This window comes from Scatophagus argus, chromosome 8, assembly GCF_020382885.2.
Source record: "Scatophagus argus isolate fScaArg1 chromosome 8, fScaArg1.pri, whole genome shotgun sequence".
NCBI lineage: Eukaryota > Metazoa > Chordata > Actinopteri > Scatophagidae > Scatophagus > Scatophagus argus.
The window spans coordinates 15,311,622-15,331,069 of record NC_058500.1 but is presented as its reverse complement, the minus strand read 5'-3'; the positions used below and the strand labels follow the sequence as shown (position 1 = coordinate 15,331,069).

General features: G+C 40.4%; 1 protein-coding gene across 1 annotated transcript in view; it reads left to right on the top strand.

Annotated features, from left to right (window-relative positions):
• cntn3a.2 (contactin 3a, tandem duplicate 2) overlaps positions 1-16,458 on the top strand; it is a 29,298-nt gene extending 12,840 nt beyond the window's left edge. Inside the window, exons 10-23 of the mRNA XM_046397851.1 lie at positions 949-1,078; positions 1,583-1,733; positions 1,958-2,085; positions 3,380-3,549; positions 4,890-5,007; positions 9,125-9,283; positions 10,539-10,688; positions 10,845-10,915; positions 11,511-11,745; positions 12,256-12,365; positions 14,056-14,242; positions 14,479-14,591; positions 14,757-14,925; positions 16,160-16,458. Of these exons, the coding sequence (XP_046253807.1) occupies positions 949-1,078; positions 1,583-1,733; positions 1,958-2,085; positions 3,380-3,549; positions 4,890-5,007; positions 9,125-9,283; positions 10,539-10,688; positions 10,845-10,915; positions 11,511-11,745; positions 12,256-12,365; positions 14,056-14,242; positions 14,479-14,591; positions 14,757-14,925; positions 16,160-16,257 (1,989 nt within the window). The 3' untranslated portion in view covers positions 16,258-16,458. The remainder of the gene's footprint in view (positions 1-948; positions 1,079-1,582; positions 1,734-1,957; positions 2,086-3,379; positions 3,550-4,889; positions 5,008-9,124; positions 9,284-10,538; positions 10,689-10,844; positions 10,916-11,510; positions 11,746-12,255; positions 12,366-14,055; positions 14,243-14,478; positions 14,592-14,756; positions 14,926-16,159) is intronic.
• Positions 16,459-19,448: the final 2,990 nt, after the last annotated feature.

Here is a 19,448-nt window from a genome sequence, read left to right as displayed (position 1 = left end):
GTGTATTCCCTGGGAGATTGCTCCATTTCATCTGAATGGAGTCGGTGGTTGTTTTTCATTATTCATGGTGCATGTTTAAGCTTCTCCAGATTTAGGGACAATGGACTTAATCTACTGTGAAATATACTGTATATAGCAGCACACCTTACTCCCGACCACCAGAGAAATACTTGCAGTTCTGTGTTGTTTGAGCTCTGCAGCTTGAAACTTTTTTTTTTTTTTTTTTTTTTTTATACTAGCACTTAATAAAGCTCAGGGCAAGGTCTCCTCTTTTGAGCGCTCATATAACCGGCCTGATTTTAATATTAAATAGACTTTTTTGTCAAATGTTGTTCTTTAATTGGATTTCAAGACTATATTCCATGTTAGAATATGATTTGAATTTGCATAATTACAGAGGCAGTATTATCTGTTTTTTTATGATCTCACTTTCAGAAATAGTGTATGCTTATGATGAGACTACTGTGTGAATGGATACACAGTGCACGTCAATTAAAATGATATTGAGAATGAATGTGAGCGCTTATTCCTCAGTCCTGAAGCAAAATCTTTTTCTGGATCAATCGATCATCATAAATGTCTGACTCAAATGTTCAACGGGAAGATAATTAATTAAGCCACACAGACACCAAGAGACACAGATTCAGTTTTCGCTGTCTGATATTATTATCCTGAAAACATCGGAGACAGTTCAGACCAGTCGGGCTAAGGGGCACGCTGTAAAGACTTTTACATGGTGAGAACAAGCATATTTGGAAAACAAACATGTGGTTTGTTCTCTGACTCATTGATTCTCTGCATCGCAATCCTGATTAGATCTTCGCCCATTGACAGCACCTCTAACCCAATCCAATGACTATTGAGCGTCACCAGAGCGCGCTGAGCAAAGCAGAAGCTGCTTTTAAGTCTTAAGCAATAATTGCTTTCTTTCATCCTTTTTCTTCACAGGACAGAATCCATGTGGAGGACGGAGTCATGTCAGTGTCGGTGCTGACACTATCTGACGCTGGCATGTACCAATGTGTGGCTGAGAATAAACACGGCGTCATATATTTCGCTGCTGAACTAATGGTTTTAGGTAGGATGGCATTTATCTGTCCCTTAAATCCTCAAATCATTGTTGCCAAAGAATCTTAAAGGTCAACTTACTGTCATTCTTAAAGGTTGTCTGGATTAGTGGATAATGGGGTCAGTGAGGATAGTTTTGTGGGGCCAAACATGTTTAAAAAATAATTTTTCCCTTGGTGATATCCTCATTCCCTTTGATGTTGTGGTGAGCATGGGGTAATCTTTTGTGGAAAAAAAAAATCTTGAAAGTTGCATCTTTCAGAAGTTACATCTTCAGATAGATTTTTTTTTTTTCTTCTTGATAAATCCATTTGACATAAAGAAATTGGAATAAAACCTCATCAGCAGTGATTTGATTTTATATTTACTCGATTCCCATGACAAATGTTTAAAATGTCAGTCTCCATTACTTAACCATTTGACGATTTTCACAGATCAAACTGAAGCATGCTTCAGATGCCCTGGGAGATTTGCTGCAGTCTTGTGCTAAAGTCAGTTTACTGTTTCCCATCAGCCTCTCCTCCAGACTTCACAGGGAACGTCCTCAGAGCTTTGCTCAAAGCCAAGGCAGGAACTACAGTCACTTTGGAGTGTAAACCCCAGGCCTATCCCATTGCCAGCATTTTATGGAAGAAAGGGAACCTGCCTATCCACACTAATGACAGGTAGTGACTGAACTGAAAGTTGCGGCATGTATTCTGAAACTCCTTTTATGATTTATTTTTTTATTTTATTTTAGGAATTTCACAATCAGTTTTGTGTTTAGCTTGTGTAGATATTCATCTCAGCTGCTTGACGTGCAAATAAATCCAGAATTAGAGTTTATCTCATGACAAAATGATTTTTTGTTTGTGGTAGATGGATTGAAAGATGCTGTCTCTGTTTATAGGATCACACTTTCCACAGATGGAACGCTGAGGCTTGCCAACGTGAGCAAGTCTGATGCAGGCAGCTATACATGCTTTGCTCGGAATAGATTTGGCATGTCGAGTACAACTGGAAGGCTCCTTGTTACCGGTAAGCTCCAGATAGCAGAATGTTTGTGTGAGCCAGAGTACTAAGTAGTAATTTGTTGCTCAGCATGGATTAACACAGGAGAGAGCAACTGTACCACGAGGACTTGAGTCAATAACTGGTGGGTAGAAAACATAAACAAACTTTATGCTTTGCTCTGAGCCACGCGTCCAAACGTTGGGAAGTCTCTCTTCTTGAGTGGCTAAACGTCTTTGCATAATTAAGTAACATCCTTAACTGTTTTGAGATTAATTTTTGAATGGGATTTTTTTTTTAAGTTATTTATTTGAAGCGGTGACATTTCTACCAACACTCAATCGCAGCTTGAAAAAACGAAACTCTCTCTTTGGGTTTCATTTCATTGTTTTGTTTGGCTGCATTTTGCAGAGGCTGCAATAATGTACTTGGAAGGTGTTTGAGAAAATACTCGATCATTGTTCTCCTCAAAACAGCTGAAACAACCAATTTACTGCAGCAAATGAAAGTATCCTGAGTGGAAGCAATGGAAGTGTTAGCTAGGAGGTGTTACAGATACTGTTACTGTCGAGTGATAGTTTTCTCTTATTGGTTTTATTAGTGTGCTGAATGCTACCGTTTGCCGCTCTAAGTGCCAAGGCCAGTTATGTTTTTACATGACTGCTTCTCAAGGCCTTAATGCAGTCAGCAACACAGCCGTGACACAGATATTGATTATTATTACCTGAGGAACTGAGGGGACACTTTGGCATTTTATTCCATCCCTACATAAAGTGAGACGTAAAAGCGTGAATCCCCTTCCTTTGTGTTGCACTTTCTTTGTTTGATTCCAGGTAGATTCATTTTCTTGACTTTTGAAGCACAGCACACTTAGCCAAATGACTGCTATTGTAGAGTAGAAGCGGCAGCCTTCATTTTTGTTCTGGATGCCCAGAGAAGCCCATTACATGAAGTTTTATCTGATCCGCAGTGTATTGTAATTGCTATCAGGATTTCAGAAGATTATTCTAGCTGTGTCAGCCTGGAGTATTAGGCCATTTTAGTAGTGGCAGGCTTCATGTTATCACATTATTTGACTTTTTATAAGACTTTCGTGAGACCTTCCTTTCTATAGAATAATACTGCTCTGCCTGTGACTTACTGTGTGTAACAGAGCACGTTGCAGCAAGTACTGTATCACTTGTATGCCTCTGTTCCAGAAAATCAACACTGCTCATCTTGTTGCAGTGAAATGTTCTGTGTTCTGTGCGAGAGACTGGCAGTAGCCCGGCTCAGAAATGACTCCTTCTCATCATGCTTTTTTTTTTTTTTGCTTGGGCAGATCCAACCAGAATCACCCAGGGGCCAGTTGACATGGAGATCATTGTGGGCGAGAGCATCGTGTTACCCTGTCAGGTCGCCAGTGACCCCGTCCTTGACATTTCTTTCTCCTGGGCCTTCAATGGACAGCTAATCGCCAAGGGAGACGGTCACTTTGAGCTAGTGGGCGGGGTGAGTGACCCGCACTCGTACTCTTTCAGAACGTGAAAATGGGCAGTTGGCACCTTTTCCCATCTTGCTTCACTTCATCGCTGCCATTAGTTTAAAGAGACAGCTTGCGGTTTGACATCGCGGTATCTCTTACAGAGATTTACTGTGGCCAGTTTTGCTGCAAAGGGTGCGATGCCATCTCAACTCTAAAAGTCTCCTCTGAGGCATGATAAGCTGTGCCAATGTGGAAATCTTTGGATGGAAGCACCATTAGATCATTCAATTGTACTTTCATGAATGGAAACGTGGTGGCTGCTATGTCAAAATACACTTCCTACATAAAAAAAAAAAAAAAACATGTAGGTAATGCGTTAGTTGCTCAGCCACTGTGACAGGTTGTCATCTTTTTGAGTAGACTTCACATACTAGAGCTCAGCTTTCTGAAGTAATCTATTTTTTAATACTTTTGGCTGGTCTTGAATTCTTTTCAAATCCTGCTTTGACATAGTCCGCGCCACAGCTCCTCATAAGAGAAAGAGGATACACATCATTAGAGGTGTCTTTATAAGGAGTGAAAGCATGGCAGAGCCCCAGATGACAAAACACTTTCAGAACACCCTCACACCCTTCGAGATTAACCATTCTTCCTGTGTGTGTTTGACTGAAATGTTCTTATCTGAAAAGAGACTCCTTCCCCGGAAATGCTAGAATGTTCCCAGTCCAAAGAGATTATCAACTTAACTTTGCTGCTTCAAGGAATTTAATTTTCATAATTAAACTATGTTGGCTGTACTGCCACATTTCCCTGCCAATGCCAAGAGAACGATTTCACCGCTAATATGCTGCTTACGGGTGTCCTCTCAGATGAGAATTTTTAGAGGCTGAACTGAGCAAAACCCGACTGAACTCAATAATAATAGCTTGGTTTCTCGCGACAGGTCATGGTGATGGCCTCTGCAAGAAGTAAGCGAAATAGCTGAAGCTTCATCAAACGCAAAACTCCTTTTGCTGCATACGATTTTTGTGAATTCTGGCCTTGATTCTTTTCACCTGAGTTCATCTAGAACAGTAGTGTGTGACTAAGAAGTTTTGTCACATTCAGAAATTTTTCATAAATTCTTGGCTTTGACTGTATGAACTGTGAAGAGATATGTGTAAAATATCTCGAGTGTAAAATATCTTTTTTAAAAACCGGCCTGATTTTCCTCTACAGAGTCCCAGTTAAATAACTGCAGGATCTGCAAGTGTTTTTGGCAGCGCTATTTACTGCACTTTATATATGCTTCACTACATTCTTTAATAAGCTGTCACAAGGTCTGTTATCTTTCATGCTACATAAAGCTTTCTTTCCTCTTTTGTAGAGAACAGCAGGAGATCTGATGATAAGGAACATTCAGCTTTACCACGCCGGCAAATATATCTGTGTGGTGGACACGGACGTGGAGAGCCTCTCAGCCGTGGCTGTATTGATTGTGAAAGGTAAGAAAACCTCCTCTCTGCTCTGCAGTCACTAATTAAAACAGGGCTTACAGCCAGGATTTTTCTCTGGGTTCCTCTTTTAAAGGGGGGTGGGTGGTGGGGTGTGGAGGGGAATTAAAAATCTAGACTGTAAATGGCAAATGAACCGCACTTATAGCACGCTTTTTTTTGCCTAAACAGACGGAGTGCTTTACACTTTGCTTCTCATTCATTCTCATTCACTCACACAAAGCACGGAGCAACCTGGGGTTCAGTGTCTTACTCAAGGACACTTACACTCACATAATAGTAGTGAAAAGTGGGTGATGAATGTTGCAAACTGACAATAAAAACAAAGTCTGTATTGTGCGGGTGGGGGTTACATTATAGATTACGTTATAGACTTCATATGGATTGGATTTCCTGAGAGTATTAAGAATGTTTAATTTTTTTCACTCAACGACTAAAGTGCAGCAAAATATTAGATTCTCATGAAAATCAGTCTGGATGTCATCAGAGAGCAAACAGTTTCCATGTCCTGCTAATGTGCAGTAACAGTCACTTGATTACATCAAGTAGAGGAGGAGGCTTGCTTTTTTTTTAGGTTGCATTCAAGGATGTCTGCAGAAGTGGAAAAAGTGACGAAATTGTGTGAAATTAAAGGAATAGCTGCTATTTTTCTTTTCTTTTTTTTTTTCTTTCTCTATCTTTTTGTAATGACCAGTTTCCAATATTGTGGAAATGTACTTGACACTGGAATGTTTAGATGCCTGTCTGTGCTCACTCATGCAGTATGTAAGGCTCCACAGAGACACAATTGTCAGGAGTCACATCAGGCAGAACATAATAGAACAACTTTTGTTATGTGTTTGGCAGAGTGGTAGGCTGGTAATGTGTTCTGAGTGAGAGCAGAGAGATGTTTCTGCTTTTGATCAATACACCAAATAGCCCAGCAAATTGACACTACACAAATATGTTAAATGTCAGATGAGGTGAGGGATGATTTTGGTGTCAACAGTTGAAATAGTTCAGATCCATATCTTTATCTGTAAGTATACCCAGCAGTGATTCAGCTCAGAGTGCTGCACATCTTACAAGCAAATGGCAATAGTAAGCACTGCTTTCCTAAGAAATGGCTGAGAACTAAGTAGAAATAAGGCTGTTTCTCAAGTAGAATCAAATCAAGCCCATGGAAATGGATTGGCCTTAGTATTGACTGGAGAGAAACTTGTCTGTGACTCAGATCGTGCATTATTTACACTTCCTGCTCACGGCAGCTGTCTTGGATGTCTCATTGCTTGGATCGAAAGGCTTCAAATGTTGGGCGACAAAGCATGAAGCTGAATAGAAAACCAGTCATGGAGGGCGAAGAATGGCTTTGCTCAATTCACAACGGCAAACCTCTAACAAACATGTCGATTAGAATATCATTTTCCAATCGAACAGTCGGCCAATTGTTATCCTGTTTGGAAACCACCACTGCCTTTATACCTGTAACCCATGAAGGACACAAGTAGCTCTTTCAGACAATGTGCAGATTAAACACATGCAGCATATGAAGCACTCAAGATACAAAATGTGCTCTTGAAAATTATTAAGAAACATGTTTTCTCTCTTACTTGCATGAATGTGTAAGCCACATTTTACTGCTCTCGCTGGTCGAGATGCAGCTAGTTATTACTTTATTTACCTCTAAAGGGTCACTGGATAAGGATTAATCAAGTACAACAGAAGAAAAGATTTTTAGTAGTTCAGAGCTGGAAAGACTCTTTGGTGGAAGAACATACAGAAATCCTGACTTCCGCTAAACAACGCTTTTTTGTTAGGAGTCACAAGTCAAAAAGACTGGGAACCACTGCTTTAACGTTCAACAATGTATTGTATTTTATAAGATGGTAATAAGTAGAGTAGATGTAAAGTGCACACGGTACATCACAGTGCATGAGTATTTGTACTTTCCACCCGTGGCAGTAGCATATCTTTTCGGAAATAGTTCCTCTTTTTTTCTGTAATTGATAGAACATTCTGTTACTTTCTAGCAGACAAATTGTCCTGCAGCATGCGTATTATCCAAAGCAATGGGAACACTGAATCTGGAAAGAGGTGTTGCTGTGAATTTTTTTTGCTGTGAATATTATTTTTCAAAGATGTGAGCACAACAGCTACAAAAAAAAAAAAAAGATCCATGTTGAGGTGGAGGCAGAAATCTCAGAGACTGATAGCCCCACACCTTGACAAATAAAACTCAAACTATCTGTATGGCTATATACTGCAAGGGATGGCTGAGAAATCACTATGTCAGACCCTACCTCTCCTCTGCCGCTGCATTTACTTGTGCTAAAAAAAAATGCAATTTAAGACAATAATGTGATTGATTATATGATGATTACGATTATATCAGTGTGAATGCAAGTTGGAGCGAATGTGATCACAGCAGCGTAAATGGACATACTCGCAGCGATACTGATTATTTGTGTTATTGTTATTTTGTTATTGTATCATGTAGCATTATTAGCCAGTGATAGCAGCTCAGTTCTTTCGCAGGGTGTTATTTCCCATCCTGTGTCACTCCACTCCTCTCACGGCACTGAAGGTCAATGATAATAGTGCCTGACACAAAGACTCTTGAGTGATCATCAATGTTCTTGTTTTTTACAATGGCAGTGGAAAATGTTTGAGATGCCACTCCAGGATGCCTCGCAAACACTCGACAGAGTGGTGGTTGTAGAGAAGGTCACGTTATACAGATAGCATCATGGTTATTAGCATTCATACCACTTGGCTAGCACTCGTGCTCACTTGTTTGGCTGTTGCTTCATCATCATTGTCGTCATCCTGCAAGACAGTGCTAAGGGAAATAAACAGTCAAAACAACCGTGTGTTTAATCGTCATTACTTCATCACTTCTGTGACACACTCTTATTTATATTCACTGCTGACGTTTGTGGTAGATATTTCAAATTTGGGTAATATTCAGTTGAGAATTAAATAATAATACCATGTCTGTAAGTATTCATAATGCAAAAAGATAAAAAAAGATAATGTACCCATGTGAAGTTCACAATAAATGCCCAGACTGTCTGTAGATATTAATAACAGATTATTTGAACACCCTCAAGACAGTGACAGCACCCTCTTGCCTCAGCCAATGAAATATAATTAAGAGGATAAGGAATTGATCCTTGATTGTGTGCTCCATTAATATGTATTAATGAGGCCAGTGTATTAAAGGTTTTTTTTTCACCAAGGTCTGCTAATGAGTTTTGCAGAGATCAATATCTCTAAAGCCAGGGCCTTCAGGCCAAATGTATGTGGGCAGCAGTTAAAGGCTTCTGTAAACAACCTAATTTTGCTCAGCAGTGACTTTTTAATATGCGTGTTGAGTGTGGTCTGCTAAATATTTATGCATGGCAGCGTTTACACATACAGCACGTACATAGTGCATGAACCCAATAAGATCAGTTATTTGGTTTTCCTAAGCATCGATTGTTTATCAAAATAATCATTCAGGGCTTTAATAATTAGAATGTTTTGCATCAGATTAGAAACCACTTCAGAGTCCGTGAGGAGTGCGAGTAGAGCTATGGGCGTTATTATTCCGCGGTCTGTCTCACAGCTCTCTAGTGGTCTATTATTTCTGATGAGCCGACACGTTCATTAGGACAGGAAACAGTGGATGAGGCTAAAGTGAAACATCACACCTCTTAATTGGAGGGATAATGGAAATAAATGATAAAAGTCTGGTTCTTCAGGGCTATGAGGCCCTTTTTCATCTTTTACCTTTTAATTTGACTCCCTGCATCTACTTACGTCTGCTGTTTTACTGATCAATTCCCAGGAGGACCATGAAAGGGAAGGATTACAAGTTGGGTGAATATTGGAAGATAAATCTTGAATTAACGTTTAATTCCCTGTGAAGGACATAACTTAGCCTTTTTAAAAAAAAAAAAATTTTCTCTTGCTAATGCTGATTTCAAGATATGAAGGTTTTCAGCTCATCTCCTGCCACAGTGTAATTCAGCTGCATGTGTGTTTTTGTACAAATGTATTTGCTGTGAGTACACACAAATCTACATTTTGCAGTCTTGTCTGTGCTAGTGCAAGTACCTCACGGCATCTGTTCCTGTGATTGAGCCAGGCCCACCGAGTCCTCCAGACTCTGTGACAGTGGAGGAAGTGACAGACAGCACAGCCCAGCTGGCCTGGAGCCCCGGCAGAGACAACGGCAGCCCCATCACCAATTACCTCATCCAGACCAGGACTCCCTTCACTGTGGGTTGGCAGAGGGTTAACACAGGTAGGCAGCATGCAAAGATGAATTTTCATCGTGTATCTCATGTGATGTTCTGATGGATCCCCACAGGGAAATTCTCTTACAACCGGGAGGTCAGAGTGCAGGGTCAGCTACAAGACGAAGGCTCTCGCCACGGGAGGGATTCATGGGTTTACTCAAGAGAACTAGAGGTCATTTACATGATCTCTTTTAAACCACTTTAATGACCTTTTACACCCCAGCCCTCAAATCTAAATCATTTTCACTTACTTCAGCCATGTCAAGCCTGTTTGGGAGGCACTGAGCTTTTAAATGTACATACTGAAATTATTTTTTATTTTATTTTATTTGTTTGTGAAATTGCTAATTCAGTAATAGGAAAAATGAGCCACAGCCTAAAAAGACAATTTTCATTAGTTATCCTTCACTACAAGTTAAAAAGGCACCAAAAATAGCATAAAACGACATATATATCTTATAAAATTAACAATTAAGACACAACAAAGGATGCACAAAGGAATACAGTACACATCCACCAAAAAGTAGTGCCTCAGTATAACCAATTAGCTGCAATCCTGAACAAAGAAGAAGAAAAAAAAGGAGAACAAAAGACAAGGATAAAGAAATCAAATCAAAGCTGCTATAATCAGTGTTTTTATATTAACAAAGGACCAAATGACTGTGAGTAATGTGAAAGCTCTCTTCAGTGTTGCCAGTCAGTCTGCAGTCAGGTGTTCTCAACAAAAAAGGTCTCAAAACAACTAGTATACAGTGGATATGCTGTCTGCCTTTAGACCTTCATTTTCACCAAAACTAGCTGTACACAGTACAGTATTCAGCAGCTAAAGAGACAGCTATTATGACAGATTATGTCATTATTAATCAGTCTTGTGGTTACAGCTCGTTTCAAGTTGCTCCCCAAGAAGCCAAAAAATCTGTTAATGCAGGTTTAAAGCTGCTGTCTGAAGGATTTTAAAATTACTTTTGCACAGTCAGTGTTAGGCACTGTTATGCTCACAGCTAACCCCTTTATGCTGCCTGACTTTGCCTTTCTTTACCGTCATGTTGTCGTCTGCATTCCACCCATAGTGCCGTAGTGCATCGGAGCAGTGAGTGTCCATACTGCAGTGCCTTATTCTAATGCTAGTCGGATCTTCACACATGCTTGTCAGTTAAAGAGTTTATTTTTTTTTTTTAGATTTTGCTGCAAAACTCAAAGTCTGCCTTCTAGTCTGCCTTCTTGTAGTTCATTTAATTTTCTCATTTCAATTTTTTGCAGTCCCTGAGAAAATCGATGGCAACACACTGACAGCCACTGTAGTGGACCTCAATGCCTGGGTGGAGTATGAGTTTCGGGTGTTGGCCAAAAACAGTGTTGGGGTTGGAGAACCCAGCCCTGTGTCTGTCAGGACGAGGACAGAGGATGCAGGTACAGTGAATGAGTGAATGTGATTCAGCATTTTCCTCTCAAATCGTTGATCTGCACAGAGACAAATGGTTTAGTTTGGTTTACTACCATCTCTTTTTATACAAATTTCTAAAGTGTTTCTTATAACGAGGTGTAAGCGAGGTCTGTGTTGTGTAGTTCCTGATGCAGCGCCAGGTGATGTGGGTGGAGGAGGTGGGAGCAGATCTGAACTGGTCATCACATGGGAGGTAAGTCATCAGTCTTATGTTCTAGTCCGTTATTCAAAGTGGCTGCAGTTATTTTTTTTCTTTTTTCATCCTTGATTGAGGTGGTTAATATTTCTTTCTAAGTTGTGGATGACATCAATTTTGGATCATCTGAAGCCAACAGCGATGTACACACGAGCAGAAAGACCACTGACTCTGACAGTTATTGTCATTAATGAAACTTTGGTCTGTGGTAAATTGCATTTTAGCTAAATAATGAGTTGCTCAAATCAATCAAAGAAGAAAACGAGTTGGATTGCTTAAAAATCATGCTTATATTGAATAAGTCATATTTGGATGTCTCATTATTTAAGTTTTCTTATTTCATTAAAATCAAAAATACCTTTTCATGTTAAAAGCTAGCCCAGACGCTATGTAATGAGCTTAGATTTTTTTTTTTAATGGCATTTTACTGCTCATTTCTTTTCATCAGGTGGGTCACAAAAGCAATTTGTGGGTCACATACTTCTTTTGGTACCATGAGAGTGGGTGGTGATTATGTCATCCCAGCGGCTTGGTGAACGTGAGTGGTTTGTATATGTTTTAATATCACTATAGTTTTGTGTTTCACTCTCAGCCTGTCCCTGAAGAACTACAGAATGGTGAGAGCTTTGGTTACATCATTGCTTTCCGCGCCTTTGGAGAAGTAAGCTGGACTCACGTGGCCACCTCCGCCCCCGGCGCATCGCGCTATGTGTACCGCAACGACAGCATCGCACCCTTCTCTCCATTTCATGTCAAGGTTGGCACTTACAACAGCAAAGGACAGGGTCCCTTCAGTCCCGTGGTCACCATCTACTCTGCAGAAATAGGTAAGGGAATAAACATGAGCAGGAATCTACGAAGCTACAAAGGTTTTTTTTTTTCTGTTTTTGAGAAGGACAAAGATCTTGAAAGTGCTTTGCAATGAAGATATATATATTTTTCCGGCATGAAAAGAGAAGACATGGAGGAAAATAAATCCACAGAAATCTTTTTACAAGTTAAAAAGCGTTGAAAACTGGGCGAAAAAATTGCCACACGTTTATGTGAGGATAGGCTGATTGCCTCGAAATATCACTGCTCTTTTGAATGTCTATTCCAAAGTGAAAACAGGTTGGCATTTAGATCTATGCTACCTTTCAGGATGCTGAGAGGGGGTCAGCATGTAGTGTAGTGTTGGTCTATTTGCCAGCACCACCTGTGCGTGATGATTCATCCAAGTGGGGATCAACAAGAATGCCGCACTGTTATAAATGTAAAAATTGAAGAGATTTGTTCTGCTTGTCTCTGTGCTGTGGGAAGAAGGCAGCGATGCTCAGTCTCCGGTTGTCTGTTTTCAGAGCCAAGTGGGATGCCAGCGGGAGTCTGGGCCAGAAGTGTCTCAGCCTCTGAGATTGAGGTGAATTGGCAGGCTCTCTCCTTCAGCCCTGAAAGGGTTCTGGGCTATGAGGTACCTTTTACCCTTTTAAATGGAAATAGAAATCACACACACAACACAATTCAAATGCTTGTCATCACCCCTGTTGTACCTCAAAGCCATCACTTCCAAACGCCATGGAAATGGCTGTTTCACTTGGGTGACTGTTACAGCCCAAAATTATACAGTTCTTTGTGCCAACACGACAGGAAAACATGTCTGAGCGTTTTCAAGAGAACAAAAGAAAATTGCCTGTCCACATGTCTTTTCATGTTGCTGTCAGTTATTGAGGAAGCATGATACGGAGCTTTATGATAGTCTGTGCTGCCATACTATAACCGACCTCATATCAGAATACCAAGAAATACCACAAAAGACTCTGTGATGATACTGAAAACTGCTGTTTTCAGTATCAGTATAACGATTAAAGATTTTACAACCTAACAGCACCACAGGAGCTGATCTGTCTTCAGTCGTTGTTCACTAATAAAGTGTGAAGATCAAACAGATTATATTTTAACACTGATGGACAACGGTGGCCTAAAGGTAAGATAAGCAAGCTTGTGACCATGAGGTTTCTGGTTCAGCTGTGGGTTGATATGATCAGAGGGTTCCTGCAAAAGAGAAGCTTTCTGTCAGTGAAACCTCCTTGAATCAATAAAGGTTAAAAACAATCCAGAACAGTAGATTGCATTCTTTTTACCGTCAAAAACTGGGACATCCTGATTGCCTCACCTGCATAATTCTGACTGAATAATCAGGCTGATTAATGTGAGATGTTGTTCTTGTTCTTCTGCTCGGTAAGATCAAAGTTGTTTCAGTATTCCCATCTGGGAAAATAAGCTTTCCTGTCATTACGTATCTCAGCTACCCAAACAATGTCAACATCACATAACAATGAATAGCGATGGTAGAAAAGGAAGTTGGTTTGGGAATGGGTGTTGTTTTGGAATAATTTATTTTCAGTTAGAACAAAATGGTCGCTTATTTTTAGATTGTTAACTTTATGATGCATTTAAATAATTTCATTTAAATGCATACCATAATGAGGTGGATTTTTATTAGTGGAAAAAATAAATATTAGAAGACATGTGACAGAACATAGATTGATGTGCTGTAGTGCTGAAATGATTTGACAATAAATCCACTAGCCGAGCGACAAAAAAAATCTTGGTTGTTAATTTTGATAATTGATGATCGTTTCTGTCATCAAGCAAAAATGCGAAACTGGTCTGAGCTCATGCGAGCTGCTTAAGGCTTAAGGTTAAATAAATTAAATCACCAGATTTTAAGTGCTGGTTGGACCTAATAAGGCTTTGGTAAATTAAAATGGGATTTTAAAAAAAGTGACATTATATTGATAAAAAAAAACAGTAGATGAATCAATAATGACCAATAAAGGAATCAATAAAGAAAAATTGTTAATTCTTCCCTATTGTGTCATTCTTCTAGTAGTATTTGATCAATACAAACATTCCTACGAGTTGTAAAAGTACATGAACAAAAGCTTTTGTAATGTCAGATCAAATATGCTGCTTGAAAGGTAAAAGAAAACGGAGATCTTTCTTAAGAGGATATGATCATAGCGATCATTTAACAACATGACATTTCTGTCAAGACATCAAAAACAACTACAAATACTGTGTTGTGCTGACGTGTGAGTTTTTCTCCACTCCACGGTCACAGTTTAAATTCCAGCTGACATGGTCTCTGTCTCAAACAGGTGGTTTACTGGGAGGATGACACTAAACCAGAGACCATGGGGAAGGTGAGGGTGCCTTGGAACCAGACCTCAGCCACGGTGAGCGGCTTGGTGGGAAACACGCAGTATTTCCTAACGGTCAGTGCTTTCAACACAGCGGGCACCGGCCCCTTCCTCCCTGCAATCAACGTCACCACAAAAAAGCCACGTAAGTTGCAGCTCATTGCTGTTCAAGTGTTTGCTTTTGTGTGCACACTGTTAACAATTCAGAGGTGAAGAGCCGATTCTTAGCTGTCCCAGTAGGAGAAACAATAACTACTTCTAATCTTATTGCTGGAAGTGGTGTTATCCTGCAAGAGAAATATGATAATTCATGTACAATGATGTGACACTAATGTGTTTCTGTGTTGACATATGGCAATGAATTATTTTTATATCATGCAGCACCAGCCCAGCCACCACTGAATGTTGAATGGACCCTAATCGGCTCTCATCTGTCTCTTTACTGGGAACCAGTGGTGGCAATGGAATCAGAGTCAGAAGTTACAGGCTACCAAGTGAGTTTGACATTGTCAGTAAGCTTCTGCGTGTTTATTCCTTGAATACATCAGACTGAGTGAGAGAGTGGACCTTACCTGTGCGGCAGCTCACTCTGAGCTGTCAGGCTGGGAGGACGCATGTTTACAATGTGTCACCCACTTTGTTTCTCTCCCCCCAATCAGCTGTCATATAGGAGACAGAGACACAAAGAGGTAACCACTCTCACAACAGCCAATTCAACTGCAGAGCTGACCCTCCCGGAGGTGGAGGACGACTACATAATCCACATTCAGACGCTGAGTGAAGGAGGGCTGGGCCCGGCCTCGGATCCCATACGAATCCACCAACTAAGTAAGATCGCTTGGGTTGCAGTGGCGATATGTGGCGAAAAGTAGAAAGTCCGAGGAATGATTTGAGCTTTGCTTGCTCTTGTGCGAGAAAAACACAATGACTGGAAGAGTAAAAAAAAAAAGTGTTATTTGAAGGTTCTCAGTCTGCAGCCGAATCCCTGAAATGTGCTGATCCCACCACGTTGTGGAGAAACACAACACAGTGGAAATGTTGCATATAAATTCACCAGGACCTCAATCTCTCAAAACTTCTATTTTTTATTATTTACCCACTCTTGTAAATGAAGTCACTTAACACTCGTTAAAGCTGACAGGGACATTTTGTCCTCTGTTGATTCACCATTACTCGTGTCCCCAGCCACCCCCGTCCGGCTCTGTGCGTTTTGCTGAAATATGCAGCGCAATTCGTCTCCGTCGCAGAGGTTGACTTCCTCTTTTACTAGATGCTATTACTGTCCTGTGGGACTCCAGGGGGCTCTTCTTCTGCTCTAAATGCTAATTTGCATTGTTGATATTCTGTGTTGAATCCCTGAAAACAGCAGCTAAGAGAGAGCGAATTCCACGCTGGCTCTTCTTTTAAATTTCATTTGAACAGGGGTTATTTTTTTTATCTTCTACTTCCCAGAGATTCTTTGGATACTGCAAAGAAAAAGATGTGGGCAAACACATCAGCAGACCAAACAGAGCTCTGTGTTTATAGGACCAAGTAGCTCGGAAACATCAGAAATGCAGATGTGCTTTGGGAGGGTTCTTGTGCATCAATAATATGTATATTAACTGGAAAATGTTTTTTTTTAATGGGTATTATGTCATCATTACAGGAAAATACTCAGTGATCCATAAGAGTTAATTGAGTCACTTAAATCATACATGAGAAACTAGTTATGAGAGCAAACTGCATCAGGTTCCCGACCCTCTTACACCCAGCCCCCATAATGCATTTTGTACTTAAAATTGCAGTCATAAGCCTGGACATAATTTTGTTTTCACCACATTTTAAGAAGCCCTGGAACATCAGCATGCAAGTTTTATGTTTTGGAAATTAGAGTATCCACATTTCAGTTCAAGTATTTTTGGCTAATCTGTTTTTCGGTTAAAAAACTTAAGATAAGACGTTAATATTTCAGACGGATGTCCTGAAGTGTTAGTTCTGCTGCCAACTGTCTGCTTCCTCTAGCTGTTTTAACATCAGTTTATCATGGGTTTTTCTTTGTGTGTGTGTGTGTGTGTTCCAGGTATGAGTGCCCGCGGCTCAAGAGCCTGGCGTTCGGACATCTCCCCCCTCTTCCTGCTCCTCGCCATCGCAATTTCAACATTCAGGTCAACGTCGTGACACAGTGACAGCCTCTGCTCTGTTGTTCAACTTTCTTATAGGTGTTTTTTTCCTTTAATTGGTGAAAGTTGCAGAGTTTCTCTCTCTCTCTCCGTGTCTCTCATTTTTGGAGGTTACCACATACTTTTTTGCAGTGTTAGTTTGCGGGTATAAGGCAGCAAGGGAATGGAGTGTGCTGTCAGACAATTAACAGTAAATTCTTGAGCTTTTTTTTTTAATTTATTTATTATATGAAGTTTTTTTTTGTTTTTTTTTTTATTTGACCTAGGTCTGTTGGGACTTTTCTGTCGGGTTGGGAACAATGCTCCTTTTCAGATACAGATGCCTTACTTCCCATTCATGTGCCAAAGTAGTTTCAGCCTTCTTGTTATTTCTAAAATAGCTACATGCTTTCCTCCACGTTTCTTATTATTGAAGATCTCGGTGTACCTTGCAGAGGACCGTGATTAGAAGTTGCATTTTGTGGTTTTGAATATTTTCACTTTTCCTCTCTACATCTGAATTTGGCCAGTCGGAACATGTTCTTTCACCCGTGTCCGTGCCTTTGGGGGTTCTTGTAACGCGGTCACTTATAGACACTAGTCAGTGATACTCAGTGTTTCAGAACATACTGCAGCCACCTTCATCTTTACATGCTCCATTAACAGTTGGTTGTGTTCCAGATGAAACTCGTAAACCAGCTCACAGTGCTCGCAGTGTTAGCCAGTTACCTTTTATCATTTGATTGTGGGGAACTGAATGTACCATGAGGTTTTAATGTCTCAGGCCAGTTGTTGTGATACCTGACTGATGGATGGATTGGACGTTTCTTTGCGCTCAGCAGCATTTCAGAATCACAATCAGAATTCCTTTATTCATCCCTGAGGGGAAATTCTTCACTCTATACAACTGCCAGTGTATTTCATTCAACATTAATGCTAAAACAGTGTCTCAATCGAAAGAAAATAATTAACAGCATGTCGTTAAAGCCATTTATCAAGGACAAAATGCCAAACATGCTCAGCAAGGTGTGCGTTCGAATGTAATCCATTTGCCTCCATGGGAGCCAACTCAGAGGGTATTATCCCACTTTATACCATGGCCTCATGCCAACAAACTGCTATGCGTCATCAAAATAAAAATATCAGTCATTCAGTTATTTAAATAACAATTTTTAATCTCACTTTTCCTGTGTTTTACAGTAATAGTAGTTCCTCCATCCATTATCTGTGACCACACAGGGGCCCTATCCCAGCTGACACTGGGTGAGAGGTGTGTTACACCCAGGGCAGATCTTTCAGTTCATCACAGGGCTGGCACATAGAGGCAAACTACCATTCACGCTCACATTTGCACCTACGGGCATTTTGCAGCCAAAACTCAACTTGTCCTGCAGTGGGCAGTGGGAAGCACCTGCAGGAGCACCTGCAGGAAACCCATGTAGACACAGAGAGAACATGCAAACCCCGCGCAGAAAGGCCCCACATGGTCTATACGTTCCAGTGTCAGATAGTCGGAGCAGCTTTGGAATCCTTTGTTTTGGCTTCACTTCTGGGACACTCTTATGTCCTCTCATCCGTCTTTATATGCAGTTCAGAACAGCCATAAACACTTTTGCCTTCTGATGTGTCGCATCATACAAACCATAACCCCACCTGTAGGTACCTCAGTTAATGCATAGACATGAGTATGTTAATGAGTTTCTCCTTTAAATCTTGGCAAGGAAGTGAGTAAGCATACATTGTAAAACATTGAGCTAATTCCTTGGAAGGAATTTCAATCAAATCATGAAGTAATACAGTCAAACTACAAGAATGGAAAATAGCAGTTTAACACAGATTCATTTTTGGCATCTGTAACAATAGTTTCACAAAATTTGACAAGCTTTGGACCTCATTTATATCAGCAGATGGAGTTTGCTCAAATGTTCCTCACTTCAGTCACACAACTGAGTGAACTCCATTTGCTGATGGAAACTGTCGAGATGTGGTTGAAAGGCAGAGTTAGGATTCTTTTGTCAAATCAGTTTAATGCTTGTGCATTATTTATAATAGCAAACAAGCATCTGTCACGGAAGTGTCTGGTTATATTGTCAGATTACCATACACGGAGGATTACCAGCCAATCAGAATCCGGAATTCTCAGTGGACATGGTAAAATATCATGGTGCAGTTTTGCAATGTTGGTCGGACAAAATAAGACATTTGAAAACAGCACCTTGGGCTTGGGGGACATTTTGCATTTTTCTTCATTTTCCAGCTTTTTGTAGACTGATTGACTATTGGAAAAAAAAAAAAAAGAATCATCATTTGCAGCTCTTGTCTTCATCCATCTGGACAACACAGAGTAGTCATGCCAGTCAGCATGCATCATGGGCCATTGCAGTCGAGACGAGAGGCTTAAAGTGCTGCCAATTGTGCCAGTCTGATAACTGAAATCTAGCCACCAGCTTAGACTTCATTTGGCAAAATGTATGGTCAGCTGTGATTTATTACTTTGTGAATCTGTCCCTTCTTGTCAGTTGTATTGGCTTTTTTAATGTGCTGTGTGTTGTCATTGTTTATTTATGTGTTTTAGCGAAACCCCCGCTGCTCAAGCCTTCATACCTGCTTTATCCTACCTTTCAATAGCCCTATAGACGCAGGGGCAGATAGATCACAAATCTTTCTGCACCAGACAAAAAGGTCTATTTTACAGTCTGACTTGATGAATGGAAAGATTGACATGCGCCATGATTTAGGAGGCATTAAAATATCTTAGTAAATTAGAGCAAGCCTAGGGGTATCTATGGGAAAGGGCATAGGAGTAATGGTACTAATGATAACCACACAAGACTGATACATCAGGATGTAGGGAGGATTAAATCAGAACAATCCCATCAAGATGACAACAGAAAGATTCAAGGTTGTGTGAGTGTGTGGTTATTGCCTTACCCCACAGTGTCATGGACAGCTATTTTCAAGAGGACCATTCTGCCGTTTGGGGAAAAAAAACCAACATATTTTAAACTCATTTCTTTTACTTAGCAATAGTTCACGGCTTGGGGCGACAGAAACATTGCAGACATTCGAATACAGTGACACAAGGTCAGTTCGGGGGGGAAGAGAAAAGGAAGATTGAGTTAAATTTTTTCTATCACATTACTATGGATTGCCAGTGCAAAGGACCAAGTGGGGAGAAAAGCTCCAGGTGAGATGCACCTTTCAGGATAG